Genomic DNA, 21900 nt, shown 5'->3' with positions numbered 1-21900 from the left:
GGTCACTAGTACAAGGAAAGCCAATCACTTCTTCTGTCACATGATTTTCTGTGTTGATTTTCTAGCATCTGTGTGAAACAGGCATTGCTCAGGGGCTCTTATATTTATTACTTACAGAACTTGAAGAAATTGTCTGCCTTTATTATGCTGCAGTTTCAGGTTTTTTTCAGATTCAGTCGCAAACAAGCATTGCATGCGCTTCTGATTCTGTAATCTTCTTGGATTTGTTTGTTTTAATCTTTAGAAATAGAGTGTTTAGAGCTTGTAAATGTAACAATTTGTCACTTTTAGAACAAACAGCATTAAAAGGTCCAGTAAGGCATGATTGCTCATCATCCAGTCCCAAAGCTATTACTTCGAGGTGCTGGAAATCCCAGAAGCTGTGTAATTACTTGCATTGTGTTTGTGCTGTTAAAATACTTTATTTGCCACCTCATGTCATTGCTTCATTCTCGTAATTGGGAGCAAAACTAATGTGTCAGTGTACACCCAAACCTGTTCACATGACTAGAAGATTCCAGCAAGTCTTAGGGAGGCGTTCTGGATTTTTTAATGTCGGTAATATGAGATGTTACTGACCTTTCTAAGAAAAGCCCATTGGCGTATTTTCCCTGTAGCACATGCCTGGTTACAAACCAACAGCATGAAGCCATTCGTCATTTTCAGAGAACCCAATGGAACTGAATCTCCTGGCTAGCGTTTGAGGGCTGTGATGGGTTGCGACATCTGTTTGTCCTAACTGCTAGGAGATGGCTTGGCCTGTTTGTCTCTATCTTAGGCCGCTCTTTCACAAGAGAATAAAACCCAAAGCTTCAGATCAAACATTCTTCTTGGCTCTGTCTGCTAAATGGTTCTGTGACTATGGGCAAGAATATAATGTGAAACTGGGACAGGATTATCCCAAAGGAAGCATGTTAAGAATGTGAAGGGCAAATTGAACATAGACAATATGATACAGAGCAGCAAGACTGTGTAACTGACACAGAGTTTGGAAGAATTATTTTTTAAGATAACAACTCCTAGAAATCCCCCCTCCCAGCTAACATGGCTAATAGCTGTGCTGGATAGAGTGCTCTTGGAACTAGAGTTCAAAAAAGGTAAGTATCCAGAGCTGGTACCTGTGCCCTTAGGCTGTGCCATTGGGCCGCTCATGGTGTACTGAGTCCTTTTCACCTTTATCTCACTGTCTTCTGCCTCACCCAAAGGAGAAATCAGCACTTATTTGTGAGAGTTTTGTCCTTCCTGACCATAGAAGTGAAAACATGTCAGCACAATGGTGTACAGTTTTGGCTTCTCCAATACTGAGGATTAAAGCTCCTGAATCCTCAGGCATCCATACCTAAGTACCGGTTTTGTAGCATGGGTGCAAAGGGACTTGGGATCCATGGAGCCGAAGTGATTCATCTGCCTGACTGTATTTGTTCACTTTCTGGATCACCCTGTTAGGCATTGAATGCAAGGAGATCATCTTTACATTCCATTTGAAAACAAGTTGTTAATGGTGTAATGAGGGGGGTGGACAAAGTTATCCCCTCAGGAGTCAACAAAAATTATTTACCCCTCAAATGTCTGCAAGGGCCACTGAAGCAATTTTCACTGCTGTTGTTGTGGGTTTTTTTGAGGGGGGGGCAGTAGTTTTTAAAATGTTGGTCAATTTAGTTCCTGTTGTTAAAATAGACCTCTTCTGACCCTTAAATGGTCTAGATGGCCCCAAAAATTAAGTGAAAGCATTTCTCTATCATTCCTACAGGGTGTTTAGGGGCATTTATTTTTCAAGGTGTGGCGGGGTCGGTATGGTCCTAAGGTTTTCCTGTAGAGCTAATGTAGTTCCGAGATCCCAAATTTGCCTATCCTGATGCAGTGCTTGCAGGGTTTCAGTGCAAGATGTTTTATTTGGTTGGGATGGTGGTGTTATCTTCCATGGCCCATATTCCCTTGTTCCCTCTTGTTGTTGGGTAGTGAGTTTTCTTAGTAGCAAATAGAAGAATCTGCATTGTTTTGTGAAATCTTTTGAGATAGCTTTGTTTTCAGTGGGCAAATAACACCATTTGTTTTGCTGAAGGTCTTAGAATGGAGACAAAACTACCAGAACTGGATTGTTGACAGGGAACAATTCACTTTCCTATGTCCTTGGTTTGTCTTTGAAAGCACGGCTGTTCTGATGTGTCCTTCAACATTTAGGCCTACTCCATTACAGCTAGCAATCTTTATATATTTTATTCTGGTGTCAGAGGGTGAGTTGCTGGGGCCTTTTTTGCATTTGATTACTACTGGAGAAAATTGTATTTGAAGGTATGCAGATGTTTGCTTGTGCCTTTGTCCTGTTCAAGAAAGCTGCTGTGAGGATCCAGCTGTCTTTTTAAAAAGACTAGAATTCTTTGTCTACCAAGAAATTATGGAGCAGAGAATCAGTGGAAAAATCCATTTGTCATCTTGGTATACCTAACAGTGTTCACAGGCTCTTATGCTTTTTGTCAGCCTAATTTGTTCACTAGGTGCCTCTTGTAATCACTGAGCTCACAGACCTGTCTGCATCACACATAAGACAAGCTTATAAATCTTGGTGATTAAATGCTTGGGCTACTGAAAATTTACTCTGAATTTGAGAGCAAGAAAAACTCTTGAGCAGAAATGCATTGTATACTTTAAAAACACAATGTGTGTAAAGAGACTGGAGACTGAAGTGCTGGCAAGGAGTGGCAGATGTGTATTTCACTTTGGCTGGAATACTGTTAGTGACATACGCAGGCATACATCCACATTACCCGTGTGTATCCTATGTTCATGATGTTGCAGAACTTGGCATTCCCTCCCACTTTCCAAAACAAGCAAACTCCCCCCCCCCCCCCCCCCGGGTGCCCTCAACTTATAATTGCAAGGCAGTAGTCCCTCTCCTATGGCCGTTATGTGGCAGGTTACAAGTTAAAGTAAAGTATCTTACTATTGTGTCAGAGCCAGATACAAAACAATGACATTACCCTCTGAGACTGGTGGAAGACTCCAGTGGATCTGGGTGAAGGATGTTCTCATTCTGCCTTAAACCCACCTCACTCTTCACCAGCAACAGAATGATGTTGGAAGGGCTATGCAGCAGCACAGTGCTCAATCCAGAAAGTGAAAATAGAGGACCTGTAGGAGAGTCCCACATGCAGAACTCTTATGTTATGCTTGATCATGTAAGATTTCAGCCACCATATCTGTGCGAGGTAGAGATTAGCAAGAGGATATGAAAGGCAATGACTAACCAAGTGGTGAATTAAATGGTAAAAGAACACTTGAAAGTAAACAGCACCCCTCTCAAAATCCCACTGCTTCATTTAGTTGTTTATTTGGGGAAGGGATTAGCAGATAGATGTTAGGGAGAGGGAAAGCCTCTGCTTATATGTGCCTGCATGAACATTAATATTAGGAGGGGGTCTCCTTTGTGTTCCACCGGTGAAGTGAACACATTGTATGAGGGTGTTGGAGAGTGCATTCTCAGCTGTGGCAATCCAGTTTTGGAATGGTCTTCCCTTAGAATTTCGTGAACTAGCACTGGTTTTGTTTAAGCACCAAATAAAACCATGACTACATATTAAAGCGTTTGAGGCTCAGTGATGTATCTCCATTGTTATATACAGTTTTTAACCCATTATAATATTTTAAATCCATTTTCACTTGATAATAACTTCAATATCTTTTAAAACAATCGTGTATATTGTTTTAATCAGTACAGATTTCACCTGCACAACACCCTGAGATAGTTCAATATTAAATGACATTTTCTCAGCATAATTAAGAACTGTAATTGAACTACGTGCAATGTGTAGCACAGGTTTTTCCAGACTAAACAGTGCTCTATATGCCAGTCTAGGGTTATAAATACAGTGGAGTATCACTTATCCAAGCTAAACGGGCTGGCAGAAGCTTGGATAAGCGAATATCTTGGATAATAAGGAGGGATTAAAGAAAAACCTATTAAACATCAAATTAGGTTATGATTTTACAAATTAAGCACCAAAACATCATGTTATACAACAAATTTGACAGAAAAAGTAGTTCAATATGCAGTAATGTTATGTTGTAATTACTGTATTTACGAATTTGGCACCAAGATATTATGATATATTGAAAACATTGACTACAAAAATGGCTTGGATAATCCAGAAGCTTGGATAAGCGAGGCTTGGATAAGTGAGACTCTACTGTACCTGTAAAATCCTTTCTCATACTGTTTCTGCAGCTGTTTGTTTTCTATTTTAGCATGCTAATCCCTGGAGCTAAAACAACAACACTGTGTTGAAAAAACAATCTGGTATTTCCCACTCTCGCCGCTAATTTTTCTTCTGAAGCCTATGACTTCTCAGCAGTGATAGACAACAGACTTTGTTGCATGTGAAAAAGAGAAAAGTACAGGCAGCCCCCAAGTTACAAACATCTGACTTAAAAACAATTCCTAGTTAAGAATAGGGGTGAGACAACAGGAAGGGAGAGAACTATACCCCTCGGAAGAGAAATTCACTCCTGAAAGAGTGTACCTGGGGAAAATGTGCCTCCACTGAAGCTTTGTCACTAATCCTTGTTTCTACAACAAGCCACAGTTTTCAAAATCCAATTGTCACAGGGACAGAAAGTAAAGTGAAATTTTCAATAGAGGCACAGACAGCAAAAACAAATGCCTTCCTTCCCAATGCTATCCAAAGCTTGCACGTATATATGTATGTGTGTGTATGTATGTATGTACGTATGTATATGTATGTGTGTGTGTGTGTGTGTGTGTGTGTGTGCAATTGCACTTTAAAATGTATTTGTTCCAACTTACATACAAATTCAAGTTAAGAACAAACTTACAGAACCTTTCTTTTTTGTAACTTGTGGACTGCCTGTATAGGATTAATCTAACAAACTATTCCCTTTGAGATGAAAGGATGTCTGCTATTTTATAGTGGCAACAGTTTAGAACTGTTATTGAGGAAAAATTAACTGGACATAAAGAAGACAGGTAGAAGCAAGAATAATTTGGGTGAACCTGTTTTTCAAATTCATGTCTCCTTTACAGCTGGGAAGTCATTGATTCCAAATCTGAATACAGGCTCTGGCTGAATCAGTGTTTAGAAGAAGCAATGATGAGTTTCTCCATATTTCTCCAAGAAATGTCTCACTTCAAAGAGCAGAATCCTGGCAAGGTAAAACAAAGACCTATGATATACCTCATTCTAATGAAGTCACATGCTAGTGAAGATATAACAATAACCAGTCAATAAAGCCATTAACAATACAATCCAGTACATGTTTACTCATTGATTTCAACAGGCCTTACCTTCAGGTACATGTGCATAGATTTGCAATCTAAGGAAATGATTGTACAATTTAGGGTAGAAGTAAGATTAGCGAACATGTCTGGTGTGAATGATAGGTGAATTTCCAAAGAATCTGAGAATGCGACCATCATTACTGTATTATGAAAAGCTGACTCAATAGCATAAAGTCATCCAAATTGTTGCTTGGACCAGGGCTGGGACTGGGATGGGGGATATGTGTGTTTTATTGATGCCTGTGACAATAAAGCAGTATAGTATTCCCTCACTAACGCGGGGGTTATGTTCCAGGACCACCCGCAATAAGTGAAAATCCGTGAAGTAGGGACACTATATTTATTCTATGTGTGGAGAAGAGAAAACCACAGACCACTTACTACAGTGCAGTCTGTACTTTATTTTAGCAGTTACAATATACAGTATGCCGCCAGAGAAGAAGAATGGAAGCTAAATAACCTTTTTTTTTATTATTTTCAAGCCTTCCCTACCCTCACCCCTCTCACTTTATTTCCCCCCCTTCCAAAACTCTTTGCACACCGCAAAAACCTGTGGAAAAGCAAAAATACCACAATAAATGTGTACATTAATATTAACTGAAAACCCACAAAACAGCAAGGGAGCAGAAAAGTGAACTGCGAAGTAGCAAGGGAACACTATATAGGGTCCAATAAGGATAGATTGCAGTTTGAGGGATTTCTGGAGCTACTGGATTGTCCTTCTGAGAGTTCTTCTGTAATTTCCTCTCTAACATTATAAGCAATTTTTCTGGTGTGCACCATTTGGCAATGATTGGCTTGGGGAGAGCTAATAATGTTGATTTCACTATGAATTTGCAATACTAGAGCTATGAGTGCTGCAAACTCAAAAGTTTTTAAGTTGGATCAATAAAGTTTCTGGTTTTGCTTTATTTCTGAATTGATTTCTACATGATAAATGCAGAAGTCAGTAATTATTTCTAAACTGGGGTGCATGTGGATGTAACAGCTTAAATGAGGTTCCAGCACATGGCCACATCTTGTGCCTAATTGGAATATGGAAGTAAGAGTAGTCAGATGGCAATGCTGGACATTGAAACTATCCCTTGTTTCTTCCTCATACTCTTTTAGCTGAGAGTATGAAGAAGAAACAAAAGATAGTTTCAATGTCCAGTTGTGACTGGTGAGTCTTGTTGGCTGTGAATCCATTCCCAAGTTTTAGCCCAAACTTTTATCCTAAGTGGTCCAACTCTGTGATAGCTCCTTTAAGGTTAACAAAACGTGAACTCTGATAAGGAAAACATAAGGCATCATTAGTTTCACCATGCTCAGAAGTCTTGTGACATGAAGGAATTGGTGAAGAAACAGAGGCCAACACTAGCCCTAAATGCACAGGGAACACAGTTTCCACTTACACTACCAGTTCAAGAAGCCTTACCTGCCTAAGCACCGGAGAGGCCCTCACAAAATTCTCACAAGTCATCTCACCAACCTCCTCAGGCTTTTCCAATCACCTGTTTCCCTGAGGCCATTAGACAAAACTAATGAGCTGGTCAGCTTCTCCCCTGCTGGTTTCTTTCTTGCAACACATTTCGTTGAGATGGTGGGAAAGACTGATTCCCCACATCTCCGGTCAAAGCAATAACATGGGAACTAATGTTGAGCTACAAAGGTGTTCTCCAAGCATCCTTTCCAAACTCACACAAATTCAGTTTTTGTAGGGGGAAAGGAAATAAAAAGAATTTGCAAAAAGAACTATTTTCTATGGTACAGAAAGTGCCGCTTACTATAACAAGCATTTCCACTGCTCATCTAATGCATAAATGGAAATAATAGTGTGGATCTCAGCTGATCTCAAGCAACATGTTGTAAGCCTTGTTTACCATAGGTACTGGCTGTGACAGAAATGATCCCATTGTACTACTTTTCATTGTTTTCTTTTACTTGAACAGTTTTGCCTTTTGGTCTGCAGTGTGTGCACATTCTTCACAATCTTGGGAAGTTATGTCCCTGGAATTGTCCTCTCCTATCTTCTAGGTAAGTTCCTCCCAGTTCTTACGGGATGCAGCAGGGAATCATTTTGCAGTCACAAGATTTCTATAATAACATGCACAATTGCATTCCACACAGCCTTCACACCTGCAATTGAAATCCTCAGTAAGGAGACATTTTAATCTTCCATTGGCAACAAACTGTGGCTTAGCTGCTAGGTTCATAGGTTACCCACCAAAATGAAAGTTTTCCACAAGGGCAGATATTTGATACTCCATCACAAAAGAAGCAATAACCCATTATTTATTTTATCACAAACAGTTCAAACATACTTTTTAGAGATTCATGCTGCAATTCCATGGAAACTAGTCATAGAATTTAATACCATTTAATCCCATTCACTGTGCTGTATTTTACTTTTAAAAATATAGACATCCAGTTTCACTGTCAAAGTATTAAGGTGCTTTCTGTAACTATACCAATGAGTTTTGCAAAATTCAGTAATGTCAGTAGTAATATTCTCATCTTGCAAGTTGAAGAGTGCAACAAGGATTTCCTATTTCACAAAACTTTTTTCCCCAGGCAAATCCTTGGTCGGGTTCTGTGGGAAGTTATGGAGAGCAGATTTATGCCTCTTTTTTATATGGAAATTGTTTTACATGTTTTAAGAAGAATCTGAAATGCGTTATACCAGAAGATGTGGTTCAAACATATATCTGTTTTGAATGTTATGTAATTTCCTGTCTCCCTTTCTTTGCAGTACTATGTGCCTTTTTATGTCCATTCTTTGCACGCAATGAATTTGGACAGAAGGTATATAGCAATATTAAGCCCCTACTGCTGAAACTGGACTTTGGTGTTGGGGACTATATCCAGCAAAAACTGAAAGAGAAAGCTGGTAAGATTTCCCATCTGCCTATCCTTTGTAATTTTCATGACCATAATTTTCAATATCAAACAAGGAAAAGATGTACTAATCCTGAAGTTAATTTTTTCCATTTACATTAAACAAACAAATGCACACCCATCTTAGGATTTCTGTGTGGGGAGGAATAACATTTAAGTAACTATGTAATGTCAGGCATTGAACACTGTCATTTTAATTAAGTTATTACTGAGAGGCATCCAGAGAATTTTAATAGAAAGTATTTACTTTGTAGCAAAATATTCAGACAAAACTAATTTAATATGGCCTTGTTTTCCAGAATTGATAAAAATAAAGATGACAGAAGATGACAGTGAACTGGATATATCAGCCCTGTGTCCCAAGGTTAGTTGAATCTTTAGAAAATAAAGCGTCTTGTCTCTTGTTTTTCTCCCCACCCCCTCACCCCCAAGCACTAGAATTCTTGCAGCCTCAGCCTTTTCAACATGAGTTTGAGGCAAGTATAACTAGATCTGAGTTTAAGTTTCTCAGTTGGTCTGCATCCTGAAATATCTGGGGATGCTGAAAATAGAAGTCAAGGCTTCATTCTCACCAAGCACTTATAATCAGGGCTCTGGTGTAAACAGTTATCTTGCATGCATCTAAAGTATGATTATTATTTATTTACTTTTATACCACAAATGAGACTCAAAGTAGTGTACTTAAGACCACAAACACATACATAATATAATATCCTCATCCCACAACCCCAGCATATGGACAATAAATCAACACATTATGTAAACCCAAATTACATAAATATAAATAATCATAAAAACATATGATCATCTTATTTCCACCAGAAAGGTACTGTAATATTCACATACATATCCTTGTCAGTATTTTAGGTGACCAGATTTGGTAGAGGCAGGCAAAGTGTGGCCCTCCAGACCCATTAGTGTGCCCCACAAGCTTTTGGTGGCATCCTAGGTTGTCAGAACCCAAGGTGTGACAGTATTGTCTGTTGCAGCTTACTGAATGTAAGACACAATTTGTTACAGCCACGGAAACACTCCTGCTTTTTCTTGCTCCCTCTGCCTTGTGCTTTCTACCTGAAATGGAGCCTCCAGATCTTCGAGAACCTAGAATGTAGTCCCTATTTGCCCCATACAGCTCTCTACTCAGGATATAGGCATAAAAATCCTGCTTTTGTCAAGCAAAGGCAGGGGACGAGGATCACAGTAGACCATTTCCATTCCCCCCATGGCCACAGTAGACCATTTCCATTCCCCCCATGGCTTGCTGCTATCACTCACTCTTTATGCATCCTTCTTCACTTTTGGATAGCAACCAGAACAGATAATCTTTGTGGAAACTGCAGTTTTGTGGAATATATGGCACAAATCAGGTATATACATACAGTAGAGTCTTGCTTATCCAACCTTCACTCATCCAACATTCTGTATTTTCTGACGCAGTCTGCCTCCTTCACAGATCCATAGCTGTTTTTCTAGGCAGCAATGCGCAGAGGGCCAACTCACCTAACAACAACACAAGTGCAGCCACGCTCCCAAACAAGTGCCAGACTTGTTGTAAAACATGATGTTTTGGTGCTTAATTTGTAAAATCATAATGTAATTTGACGTTTAATAGGCTTTTCCTTAATCCCTCTGTAAAGAAGTGTGATGACAGGGATGGAATCTTTTTGGATCCCACCGCTGCCACCAAATTGCGAAGGATTCAACTTCTACCTCTATGTATTCCACTTTTCAATGTTGTCGCTGCCACCACCTTTGAAAGATGCTTTGCTCAAATAATAAGCAACATTTGAAGAAACAGTAACTTGTTTATTTATAGCACAAAGCTTGATGGTTGCAAGAATGTTATATCTTGAGGTGAACGATGTTACTTCTGTACAGTAAATGTTGCAAGATTTCTCAATAGTTTCACTGAGCTTAGTATGGTATCAGCTTTATATTACTTGTTTCTTTCAGTTAGGAATACTGTCCTTCTTGAACTTAGTTGACCTGTACCCGATCAAACTTGGATTGGGGAGTTTAACTGGTTAACCCTAGTCCTCCTTGACTTAGGGATATAGCCTCAGCTCTTTAGTTATTCCTACTAAAGACTCAGCAACTTTAATTTTAGCCCTTCTCCGCTAAAACTCTCTAGCTGCTCAACTTCCTCCCACAATCTCTTTTTTTCAATCACCCTCCTTTCTCACTGAACAGAACCAACTGCTCTGCTCAACCGACAAACTCCAACTGCCGAATTCCAACTGCTAAATTTTTGAACTCTAAGGCTTCCACCAGCAAGGTGAAGCCACGCCCCTTTTCCTGGCCATGCCTTAGAGGCTCCCAGCTTCTGTATAAGAATAGCTGAAATATATAACCTTAAACAGTCAACCCTAACATAGCAATCATGAATAAAACACAATGATCATGACATCTTTACACCCTCCTTATTATCCAACATTTTTGCTTATCCAACGTTCTGCCAGCCCGTTTATGTTGGATAAGCGAGATTCTACTGTAGTTTGTTTCTAAGTCTGCAATTGTGGTTCTTCCTTCAAGTCAACTCCTACTTAATGGCTGTCGGGTTCTCTTCTCCCAGTTGTGCTGTGGGTCCGTCTTCCAAAGAAAGCACCAAGACACACGCGGGTAGATTCCAACAAGTTTTATTGTACCGAATACCAGAACCTTCTTTTGAGCCATATATATAGGGACTCTCACCTACCAGAGTGTAATTGATGTTTTATGGCTGGCCTGCTTTATGGCTGGAATCTGTTCTTTGTCAGCTGAGCAGAGATGTCAAGGATTGGGGATCCTGACAATGGCAGACCCAAAAATTAACAGCACTGCTTAATTTAGTATCGCTTGGATATAAATGTCGTAAATACATTTGTTCACCTTTTGTTATTAGTGTAAGAAAATTAATTGAAGACATAGTAAACACACAACTATGTTGGTGAGATGTTGGTCCACCTCCACATTTTGTTTCCCTAGTTTCCCCATTACAGCTGTAGGCAAAGTACAACTGTAGAAGGGGGTTTTGTTTTTTGTTTTTTGGTCATTCTACATTTTCTAGGAAATTGTTAGAAATCAACTACATCTCCATCTTCTACAAAATAAGGGAAAACTGTTTTGTTATATTCTGGCAAGTAAGGTACTGATATATTGCAGGGAAATGATACATTTAATCATGCTGTTATTCAAAAGTTATTTCTGTACTGTTCAGAGATTATGCCTTGAGTGCTCCTTATCTAGGTAGTCAGAGGATTACTGTTCATGAGTATATGTTCTACAACATAGATATTTAAATCTAGCTGAGAATCTAAGAGCACTGAGTTTTGCAATTTTGGTTTTTCAAATACAGGTTAGTCCCACAGCTGCGGCCAAAGAATTGTCTGTATCCGATACAGATGTTTCAGAGGCTTCTTGGACTGACAATGGAACTTTCAATTTATCAGAAGGAAACACTCCGCAGACAGACATATCTGATGGTAGGTACTATGACTTTGCACCTTCTGTTTTTAACAAAGGAAGGATGATTGGCAAATAAATATAAAAGCCTGTGCTCTGTCATTTAGTGATATGTTTATGGTACATCTTGGCATCAGTGTTTCAACTTTTAAATTTGGAAGAAAAACTTTTTCTTTTTTGTGAGTTGTTTCAGTGTTAATGCTATAATTTCAGAATTAACAACCCCTCCCAATCCTGTAAGTGTAGAGTGTATTTTAAAAAAAACCTCCCTTAACATTTTTCTAGTCATCCAAAACCATTCAGGATGGTTTGCTTTCCAAGTTTTCAAACATTATGAGCAGGTACTTTTGATTTTTCATACAAAAGCAAATTACACCCAGATGTGTGTTTGAATACAGGCAGTCCCCAAGTTATGGTCAAGATAGGTTCTTAAGTTTAATTTGTATGTAATTTAGAACAGGTATAATTTTAAGTGTAAAATTATCTTCAGTGGAAACACCTTTCCCCCATGATAACTCTTCCAAGAGTTAATTTCCCTTCCTAGGGGTAGATTTCTCTCACTTCCTGTTGTCTTACCCCCATTCTTAACTAAGAGTCATTTGTAAGTTGGATGTTTGTAACTCAGGGACTGCCTGTATACTGAATATCTAAGAGGGACCTGATGCCTAATAATAATAATAATAATAATAATAATAATAATAATAATAATAATAATAATAATAATCCGAGAATACATCACACAATCCTAGACACTTGGGAAGTGTTTGACTTGTGATTTTGTGATACGAAATCCAGCATATCTATCTTGTTTGCTGTGACATAATAAAATAATAATAATAATAATAATTTTATTTTTATACCCCGCCCCATCTCCCTGAAGGGACTCGGGGCAGCTTACATGGGGCCAAGCCCAGGCTAAACAAACAATGTAAAAACACAACAATAAAACAAATCAATCAACAATAAAACAGATCATAAAACTAATAAGGTCACATAAAATAGACATACTTTGATAAAATCCTGGGTTGGCTCTTAAAAGTAATTGGGCCAAAGAAAGTGTCAGTAGTGTCAGATACAATCGGGGGGAGGATAATACCAGAACTATTGTCCCAATTAAAGTACTGGGGAAGGCGTAAACAAAGGAAACTATGGCTGGCTAAAGGAATAAAGTGCAATAAAGATAAAATAGGCAACAAGTCAGTCCTTTACTATGGAAGTCAGTCACCAAAGGCCTGTTGGAAGAGCCAAGTTTTCAGGCTCTTCCGAAAAGTAAGGAGGGTAGGGGCCTGCCTGATCTTCCTGGGGAGAGAGTTCCAGAGCTGGGGGGCCACAATGGAGAAGGCACTCTCCCTCATCCCCACCAACCGCGATTGCGAGGGTGGTGGGAAAGAGAAGAGGGCCTTCCCCGACGAGCATAGAGACCGTGCAGGTTCATAGGGGGAAATGCGGTCACGAAGGTAGGTGGGTCCCAAACCGTTTAGGGCTTTGTAAGTGATCACCTGCACCTTGTCTACCAGTCTAGAGGTAATTAAGGCATGGTCCACCATGGTCAGATCTGACTTCTCGAGGTACGGTCGCAGCTGGCGCACAAGTTTTAATTATGCAAAGGCCCTCCTGGCTACCGCCAACACCTGAGCATAAAGTGTCAGCGCTGAGTCCAGGAGGACCCCCAAGCTGCGGACCTGCGCCTTCAGGGGGAGTGCGACCCTGTTGAGCACAGGTTGCCATCCTATGCCCCGATCAGATGTACAACTGACCTGGAGGACCTCTGTCTTGTCAAGATTAAGCTTCAGCTTGTTCGCCCTCATCCATACCAACACAGCGGTCAGACACTGGTCCAGTATCCGAGGGGCTTCCTTGGATTTAGGTGGAAAAGAGTAGTAGAGTTGGGTGTCATCTGCGTAGAGATGGCACCAAACTCCAAAACTCGGGATGACGTCACCCAGTGGTTTCATGTAGATGTTAAAAAGCATGGAGAACAGAATAGAACCTTGCAGGACCCCACAGGTCAATGGCTAGAGGTCCGAGCAGGTGTCCCCCAGCTTTACCGACTGGGAACGACCTAGACGGATGCCAGACTATTATTATTAGTAGTAATAGTAGTAGTATTGCTACTACTACCTCTACTACTACTGCCCCTGTTTCCCAGAAAATAAGACCTAACTGGAAAATAAGCCCAAACATGATTTTTCAGGATGCTTGTAATATAAGCCCTATCCCAAAAATAAGCCCCAGTTAAGATTGTCAGCTGGACACATTTACCAGTAGTACATCTATTGCAACACACAACAGACATGTTGAATTATAACATAATGATATTAATATATAATTAAATATAAATAAATAAAATTATTGGCATTAATACCTAAAACAAATGATAATATAAATTGTAATTAAGTATGTGTAAATACCCAAGCTGGTGCCTTTGGATAGATAAACGCCTATGTAAACACTAGATAAATTCAAGACTTATTACCAAATGATCAATCAGAGTACAGACAAAACGCACCAATAAAGTGTGCACTTGATACATGGAAAAATAAGACTTCCCCTGAAAATAAACCCTAGTGTGTCTTTTGGAGCAAAAATTAACCCGGCCTTCTTTTTGGGGAAATACATTGTATCACAGATAACAAAGAGGCAGTGGATTTCCCCTCTTTGACACTTTTTCTGTTTAATAGATTTTGATCGCCCCAGTGACCACGAGGAGGTCTTCACAAGAGATCTTGCAGAATTTCCATCTGTGGAAAACGGCATGGCTACAAACGATGAGGATGATTCCAGCATCGGCCTGCCTGCCCACCAAGGGAAGAAGAAGGATCGTCTCTCCGCAGCCCCCTTGGATCAGGGCACCCAGCCGAGGCGGGAAGGGCACTCTGCAGCAGGCCTTTCCTTGCCTTTGATCGACAATCAGGCTGCCAACATGGCAAGAGCCATTGCTAGTGAGGTTGTCACGTCCGTGGTGTCAGCAGCTGTCAGAGACCAGTTGCAGTCCCTGCAAGCAGAGCCCAATTTAGGTGAAGAGACTGACACAGAAGAAGGCGATGATTTTGAACTGCTTGACCAATCAGAGCTTGAGCAGATGGAGAGTGAACTGGAACTTACCAAAGGCCAGAAGTCTGAGCTAGAGGGAAACAAGAAGTCCTCTGGCTTCCTTTCAAACCTGCTTGGAGGTCATTAATATGCAAATTGGAGCTGCTTCATAGTATATAGCCAAAACAAAATACAGACATAAAAGGCAAAAAAAGAAAATGAGGAGCTGCAAGCTCCATCTATTTTAGATGTGCTGTAACGTCCTTCATACAGAGTGAACTTGTTATAGAGCAGTTGACACTGGTAGTTTTGTTTCCAATAGCGATGCCATAGAAATGGGGAAAAACACTTAGCCCATTATTTTGTCTCAAAGGAATTTAAGAGGCAAGGATTTAATACATATACACACACACACATATATATATTAAATTTGCCAAATGTAGCTCCCTTTTGGCTTAACCAAATCTTCTTCACCTCCAGCCTTTTTACTCTTATTTTTCAAACATATCGGCAGCATTGCTTCAGGGAGAGAAAATACCAACAGGGAACAAAAAGCCATCATGTCCTAGTTGCCTCCTGTGTAGCAGAATATCAATACCTCCAGAATGGAGAAGGGTCTGAATACTCTTGCAAATATCATCTAATGTATAAAATCAGGGTGCCACCTTCAAAATGGGTTGCCATTTTGCCTAATATTTGCCTAATTTCCCCAATATTCTTATTGGCCAAGACGGGATGATGCATTTTCTAATTATGGAAAAACATTGAGGCTTTAGCGCATTGGTTCTCAGCCTGTGGGTCCCCAGGTGTTTTGGCCTACAACTTCCAGAAATCCCAGCCAGTTTACCAGCTGTTAGGATTTCTGGAAGTTGAAGGCCAAAATATCTGGGGACTCACAGGTTGAGGACCGCTGCTTTAGAGCCTAACAAAATAAATTAATGTTATGCTTCATGTTCCATCTGAAACCTTGCATTAGGCCCCAGAAAATGAAGCAAAAATACTGTGTTTAAGACTGTATATGCTAACTCTGTGGGGGGGGGGGGGTGTACCCAGTGTGAAGCTGACTTTTGGATGAAAGGGCAGAGAAATTGAGAAAATCAATACAGAAATTGGATTGGCAGTCTCTTTATCGTCAGCTCCATCGATTGTGCAATCTTTTTCTTCCAAAACATAACTGCAGGGTTGTATCTAAAACTATAGAGACCGTTGATACTGAGTTCTCCCGCAAAAAAAAAATGCAGAATATATCTGGCATATAAGTAGAGAGATTTTGCCATAAAACACTCCTAATATTTACACTTAGCATATTCTGTGGCAGACTTTGGGTCATCTTAAAAATGAAACAATCTTCTATACTTTCTGGTTTACCTTTTAAAATTGATAGAAACAGGCAGTGCCTTATTAAGGTAAACCAAACTTTAAAGGAAGAAATGCAACTAGTTTTAGTAGCATGGTGTAAGAAGCCAGCAGATTTTGAGGGACCATATCATCTCTTTTGTCAGACTCTTAGAGTTTTACTGACATTCTAACATGAAAAACATTACCTTGTGACCTTTCACCCCCTAGCTGAGTGGGTGATTTTCTGTCATAGCAACAATAATGATGTTAATATTGCTGAAGAATATGCATTAAAGTATTAAAGTATTAAAGTAAAGTATGCCGGAAGCTCTTTTTTCTTTTCACTCCTGTCCCATCCAAAATGTTTAATAAGACTCCAGACAAACAATATCAAACAACCATGGTATCAGTTCTCACTCTGAAGTAGCTTGATCAAGGTATCTCTGTACCCTTTAGTACTACTTGATACTATTAACCATTCATCAGGTGCAGAAACATGTGGTTGCCTGCAATCACATGAATTTGGGCATTTGAATGATGGTACAGACCCAGAGGGGCATATGCTTCTTATGGATTATACTTATGTCTCTGCTTGGAGTGGGTATCACCCCTTCTTTCTGTTGACTTCATTCTTTAGCACGGCGCTATATGAGGAGCAGGATTTATTCCCTGCCAAAGATGAGAGGCATCTGTATGATCCTAAGCATATTTACTCTATAGCAAGTCTCATCCACTTCAGTAGGATCTATCCGTAGTAAGTGTGTTTAGGATTGCAGTCGGTATTGCACTCCTTAATGCAATATTTTGGTTGTTGCTGCCAATCAAATGCCCCTCAAGTAATATACATGTGTTCTCAGGTTTTTATGTAGTTTTAGCTTTGATTTTATTGGGATTGTCTCTCAAGATTTTAGCAAACATGTGAAGGAGCATCTTACAGATACTACAAATCCTATTTTCGAAATAGATGTACAATAAAGCGAAACTAACAGTAATCTCTCTCTACCTCCTTTTCAACATCTGCTTCCTGTTCATGGTGAAGATAGAGATTATTTGATTTATATCCCATTGTTCTCCCTAAATTGGGACTGAAATATTGAATTAAACACATTTTAGGAACACATTATTGAAGGAAGTAGAACTCCCACCCATTTAAGAAATAATTGGAGAATGAAACCTTACCCGTTGTATGGATAAGGCTGCAATTTTATTCGCTCTTACTTTGGAGTAAGTAACTTAAATCAGTGGGATTTACTTCTGAATAAACACGCACTAGGCTGCATTGGAAGGAATAGAGTCTATTTGACAAGACAGTAGGAAAGGGTTTGGAGCATCATCCCAGTTGTGTTGTATATTGTAACTGTGTGCACTTTATTGTTTTGTTTCAAGAAATGTTTCAGGGATTTCCAAATATCAGATATAATGGTACTTTTCTAAGAAATAAAGTTCCATCTATCGGTGAAAGCAGGAGGGCCTGCTTGAGACTTGTAAATAATTCTCTTTCTGGTATCAGGACTAAAAAGTACAGTCCTAATGTGATAAAATAAAGACCCAGTCATGAAAACAATTGTGTAGCTGCACTGATTCACCATCTCCCATACTTTACCAAGCGTTGGGATTTGTTTGCGGTCTGAGAAAGTGAATTTACAGCACATCCAACAGTGTGACATAATGACTGGGATGGATAGACGGGCAGACACACTTTCAGCCATTTACTGAACTGCTTTCATTTCAGAAGAGGATTGCAAGGATGCCATTAGAGAAATACAAGAGTCCTAGCTGAATTGTTTGTGTGGGTTTTTGCAGCCTGCCTGCATTTACTGATATGGAATATGAAATTAAAGCACGGATTCCTCCTTATTTAGTATTTCAGTTGTCTCCACCACACTCAGTAACCATACCACTAGTTATACTTAAGTCTTTTAATTTTCATTCATTCCATAACACTGTGTGTGTGCACCTTCAAGTCATTTGTTGACTTATGACAACCCAAATATTTCATTGGGTTTTCTTAGGAAAGGAATACACAGAGGTGGCTGCCATTCCTTACCTATGAAACATAGCCCATTCCAGCAAGACATTAGACACACCAACTTTCCATGGAGCCGTAACCACTCAGTTGACAACTTAATTTTATTTATTTATTTCCAGCATTTATACCCCACCCTTCTCACCCGGGGCGACTCAGGGCAGCTTACAACAGTTGGCAACATTTAATGCCAAGAACATAATAATAAAACAAAAACAGTATGTATTCTCAATTAAAACTATAAAAATACATCATTAAAATACATTATAACAATTAAAATATATGTAAATTAGATCCATTTGTCTAAAAACCATTTGTCTAAAACCTCAACTTAAACAGGGCTACATGGGAATGAGACAACAAATAACAAAATCATATAGAATCCAACTCCTTCCACTTGTTATACACACATTTTTCTAGAAAGTTGGCATTTCTAGTCATGTTTAGGAAGTCAGTTTGGGCCAAATGAGTATAAGAAGATGGTTATCATGAAATTTTTGTAGCTTACAGCATCTCAGCCTGGTGCACCTGGTGAATTTTATGGGCATGGCTCATTAAAAATTGGTTAATTTAGATTCTATTTTATGGGATCTATATTTGTGCTAGGATAGGTTCCTGTGAAATTTTATATCTCATCTAATCTCATGTAATTGGTAAATTTGGTGGGCATGGCCTATCTACACCATTTCATTCTGTTCTGCTTGCTTCGGGGACACTAAGTAACATAATGTTTCAGTACTAAAACATTCTCAAGTTAGACCCAACACATCCAAATGCTTTTGATATAAATCTCTCAGAAATAAACATGTTCTAGTATGCTCACTTCAGATTTTTACCAAAAGGCAATCCGAGAACTCAAAATGCCCTTCACAAATTCAAACCTAAACTTTATTTCTGGACATCTAATAGAAATGCCTAATATTGTTACATCATGTCATCACAAATCATAGAAGTCATAGAACCCTAAATACTAGTTTTCACTTTTCTTCATTTCATTCCTCCCTTTTCACCCAATGCTACCTTTGCTTTCTGTGAAATCTTTGTAAAGTTCTGTAAAATAGTTCAACTGGATTTTTCTAAAGATTTGTAAAATTTAGCCAGGAAATTGCAGACAGCTAATATTATCTTTATTGAAACTGCTATGTTAGATATGAACCTTCATGCATTAGTTCAGTGGTTCCCAACCTTTGGTCCTCCAGTTGTTTTGGGCTTCAACTCTCAGAAATCCCAGCCATCTTACCAGCTGTTAGGATTTGTGGGAGCCAAAGTCCAAAACACCTGGAGGACCAAAGGTTGGAAAGCAATGCATTAGTTAAATACACTCAAAGGTTCAGCAGGCTTGTTCCTCGCAAAAGTAATGGACTGTACACTTTATCCCATAAATCCAGTCCTAAAAGAGCTACAGCCTTTGTTCTTAAGAAATAAACACTGGGAAACCCAGCCAGATGATGGTCAAAACAGGGCTTGCCTAAAAATCAGATTAAATCTCATCAAACTGGAAGTTTCACAAACAAGACCACTTGTATGATTATGACTGTTCAGTTTTTCTCTTAAAACTCAAATTTTAAAAGTTTCCATTTAGGCACAGCAGAATCATGCAATTCCAAACACTACCACTCACAGAAAAACTGACAAAGTTTAAAGGTGCTTCCAGACACCTATATTCAGGTGGATGTTTCTGAACCAAGGATAGTAAGTTATATATAGTTCTGGCACTTGAACTCCCTGGTTCACGTGTCTAATTTCATGTGACTCTTTGACTCTAGGTTTCTACTTATGAGTCTTCAGCATTGAGTTCTAAAACGCTGAAGTCTTCCAATCCATATATACAGTAGAGTCTCATTTATCCAAGCCTCATTTATCCAAGCCTCTGGATTATCCAAGCCATTTTTGTAGTCAATGTTTTCAATATATCGTGATATTTTGGTGCTAAATTCATAAATACAGTAATTACAACATAACATTACTGCGTATTGAACTACTTTTTCTGTCAAATTTGTTGTATAACATGACGTTTTGGTGCTTAATTTGTAAAATCATAACCTAATTTAATGTTTAATAGGCTTTTCCTTAATCCCTCCTTATTATCCAAGATATTCGCTTATCCGAGCTTCTGCCGGCCCGTTTAGCTTGGATAAGTGAGACTCTACTGTATAAGGAATACATTTTTAAATGGTTTCAGAATACCTGACAAATATAGCAAGAAAGAGTCTTCACATTTTAGAATATAAAAAGCATCCCTTACCTGGAATTAAGAAATCTGAAATATTGCAAAAATATTGCTGAGCTAGCAACACTCTTGTTTTCTGATTATTCAATGTACACAAACTGTTTCATGCACATTTTTTAAAAAAATACCATTATAAAACTACCATCAGTCTGTGTGTGTAGTGTACGTATAAATAAAAAAAACCATTCTGTGTATAGACTTGGGACCCACCTCCAAGATATCTCATTATGTAATATATACAAATACAAGAATTCTAAAATAAATAAACAACAACACATAAATACTTCCTGTTCCAAGCATTTCAGGTAAGGATGCCGGCAATCAAAATTTACAGATTAGTGGACAGCCATCTAGTGACTACTTATGAGAATGTTTGGGAATAGATGCCTATGGGACAAACAGATGCTTCGGGACCAAATAAATGCCCATGGCTGGGCAGATGCCAATGGGTAGCATAATATCCATAAGAGCCTATGGTGGAATATGGCTGAGCATAGATGCCTATGGGTTGAATAAATAAGTACCTACACCTGGGCATTGATGCCCACAGGTTGAATAGATGCCTATGGGCCAAATAAATAAATGCTTATGGCTAGGCATAGAGGCATATGGGTTGAATAGAAGTTTATGGCTGGGCATAGGAGCCTATGGCTAGAATAGAAGCCACAGGAGCCTATGGTGGACAGATGCCTATGGGTTGAACAGAAGCTTATGGGTTGGATAGACACCTATGGGTCGAATAGAAGTCCACTGGGTGACCTTGAGCAAGTCACACTCTCTCAGCCTAAGGCAAGCCTCTCCTGAACAAACCTTGTCAAGAAAATCCTGCTATAGGTTCGCCCAAAGGGAGCAAGTTGGAAACAACTTGCAAGCACAATAAAGGTCACATTTTAATAACTACAATACTCTCTTATTTAGCTTGCTAACAGAGACTGCAATCCTGAAATTCTCAGCAAGAAAACCTCATTGACAGACCACATTTCCTGCCAGTGTAGTGTCCTGCGCGTTTGTGGAGAGTCAACATTTTGATGTAACAGAACGACTTCTTAAAGAGTGGAATGATTATAGTTTTTCATATTTTTCAGTGCGAATGTTGCAATTAATCACATTGATTAGCATTGAAAGCCTTACAAAGGATTCCCCCAGGCAGGAATTAGCCAGGCTTGAAGCTGCAAGGCTTTTCAATGCTAATCAAAGTAATTAATTGAAACATTCACACTTGCCTCCAATAGACAAGAGTTCTTTCTCCCATCCTAGACCTTCCTCACTGACCTAGTTTCTAATTTACCTCACAACCTCTGAGGATGCCTGCCACAGATGTAACATCAGGAGAGAATGCTCTTGGAACATGGCCATACAGCCCGGAAAACTCATAGCAACCTACTATATATATAATACTATAATGCTATAACTATGGCTGCTTCTACACTGTAGAATTAATGCAGTCTGACACCCCTTGAGCTGCCATGGCACAGTGCAGAAGATTCATGGGATGTATAGTTTGGTAAGGCCCCATTACTCTTTGGCACAGCTGTCAAATTACAGCTCCCATGATTCCCTTGCAACTGAAGCGGTATCAAAATGCATTAATTCTGCAGTTTAGATGCTTCCCTTGCCTGTGTATCATACACAGGTTACACTAGGATTCACCTGCTGTTTTCC

The 21900-nt window shown here is 39.2% G+C and overlaps 1 protein-coding gene across 4 annotated transcripts in view; it reads left to right on the top strand.

Annotated features, from left to right (window-relative positions):
• retreg1 (reticulophagy regulator 1) overlaps window positions 1–17546 on the top strand; it is a 63503-nt gene extending 45957 nt beyond the window's left edge. For all 4 annotated transcript variants that reach the window (XM_008108852.3, XM_062977600.1, XM_062977601.1 and 1 more), the window contains 6 exons: window positions 5039–5165; window positions 7225–7309; window positions 8025–8162; window positions 8470–8534; window positions 11505–11631; window positions 14293–17546. In XM_008108852.3, coding sequence (XP_008107059.2) covers window positions 5039–5165; window positions 7225–7309; window positions 8025–8162; window positions 8470–8534; window positions 11505–11631; window positions 14293–14792 — 1042 coding nt within the window. In that variant the 3' untranslated portion in view covers window positions 14793–17546. The remainder of the gene's footprint in view (window positions 1–5038; window positions 5166–7224; window positions 7310–8024; window positions 8163–8469; window positions 8535–11504; window positions 11632–14292) is intronic.
• Window positions 17547–21900: the final 4354 nt, after the last annotated feature.

The sequence above is a fragment of the Anolis carolinensis genome, chromosome 4 (assembly GCF_035594765.1).
Source record: "Anolis carolinensis isolate JA03-04 chromosome 4, rAnoCar3.1.pri, whole genome shotgun sequence".
Lineage (NCBI taxonomy): Eukaryota > Metazoa > Chordata > Lepidosauria > Squamata > Dactyloidae > Anolis > Anolis carolinensis.
The sequence above is the reverse complement of the archived record's forward strand: the minus strand, read 5'-3'. Positions and strand labels throughout refer to the sequence as shown.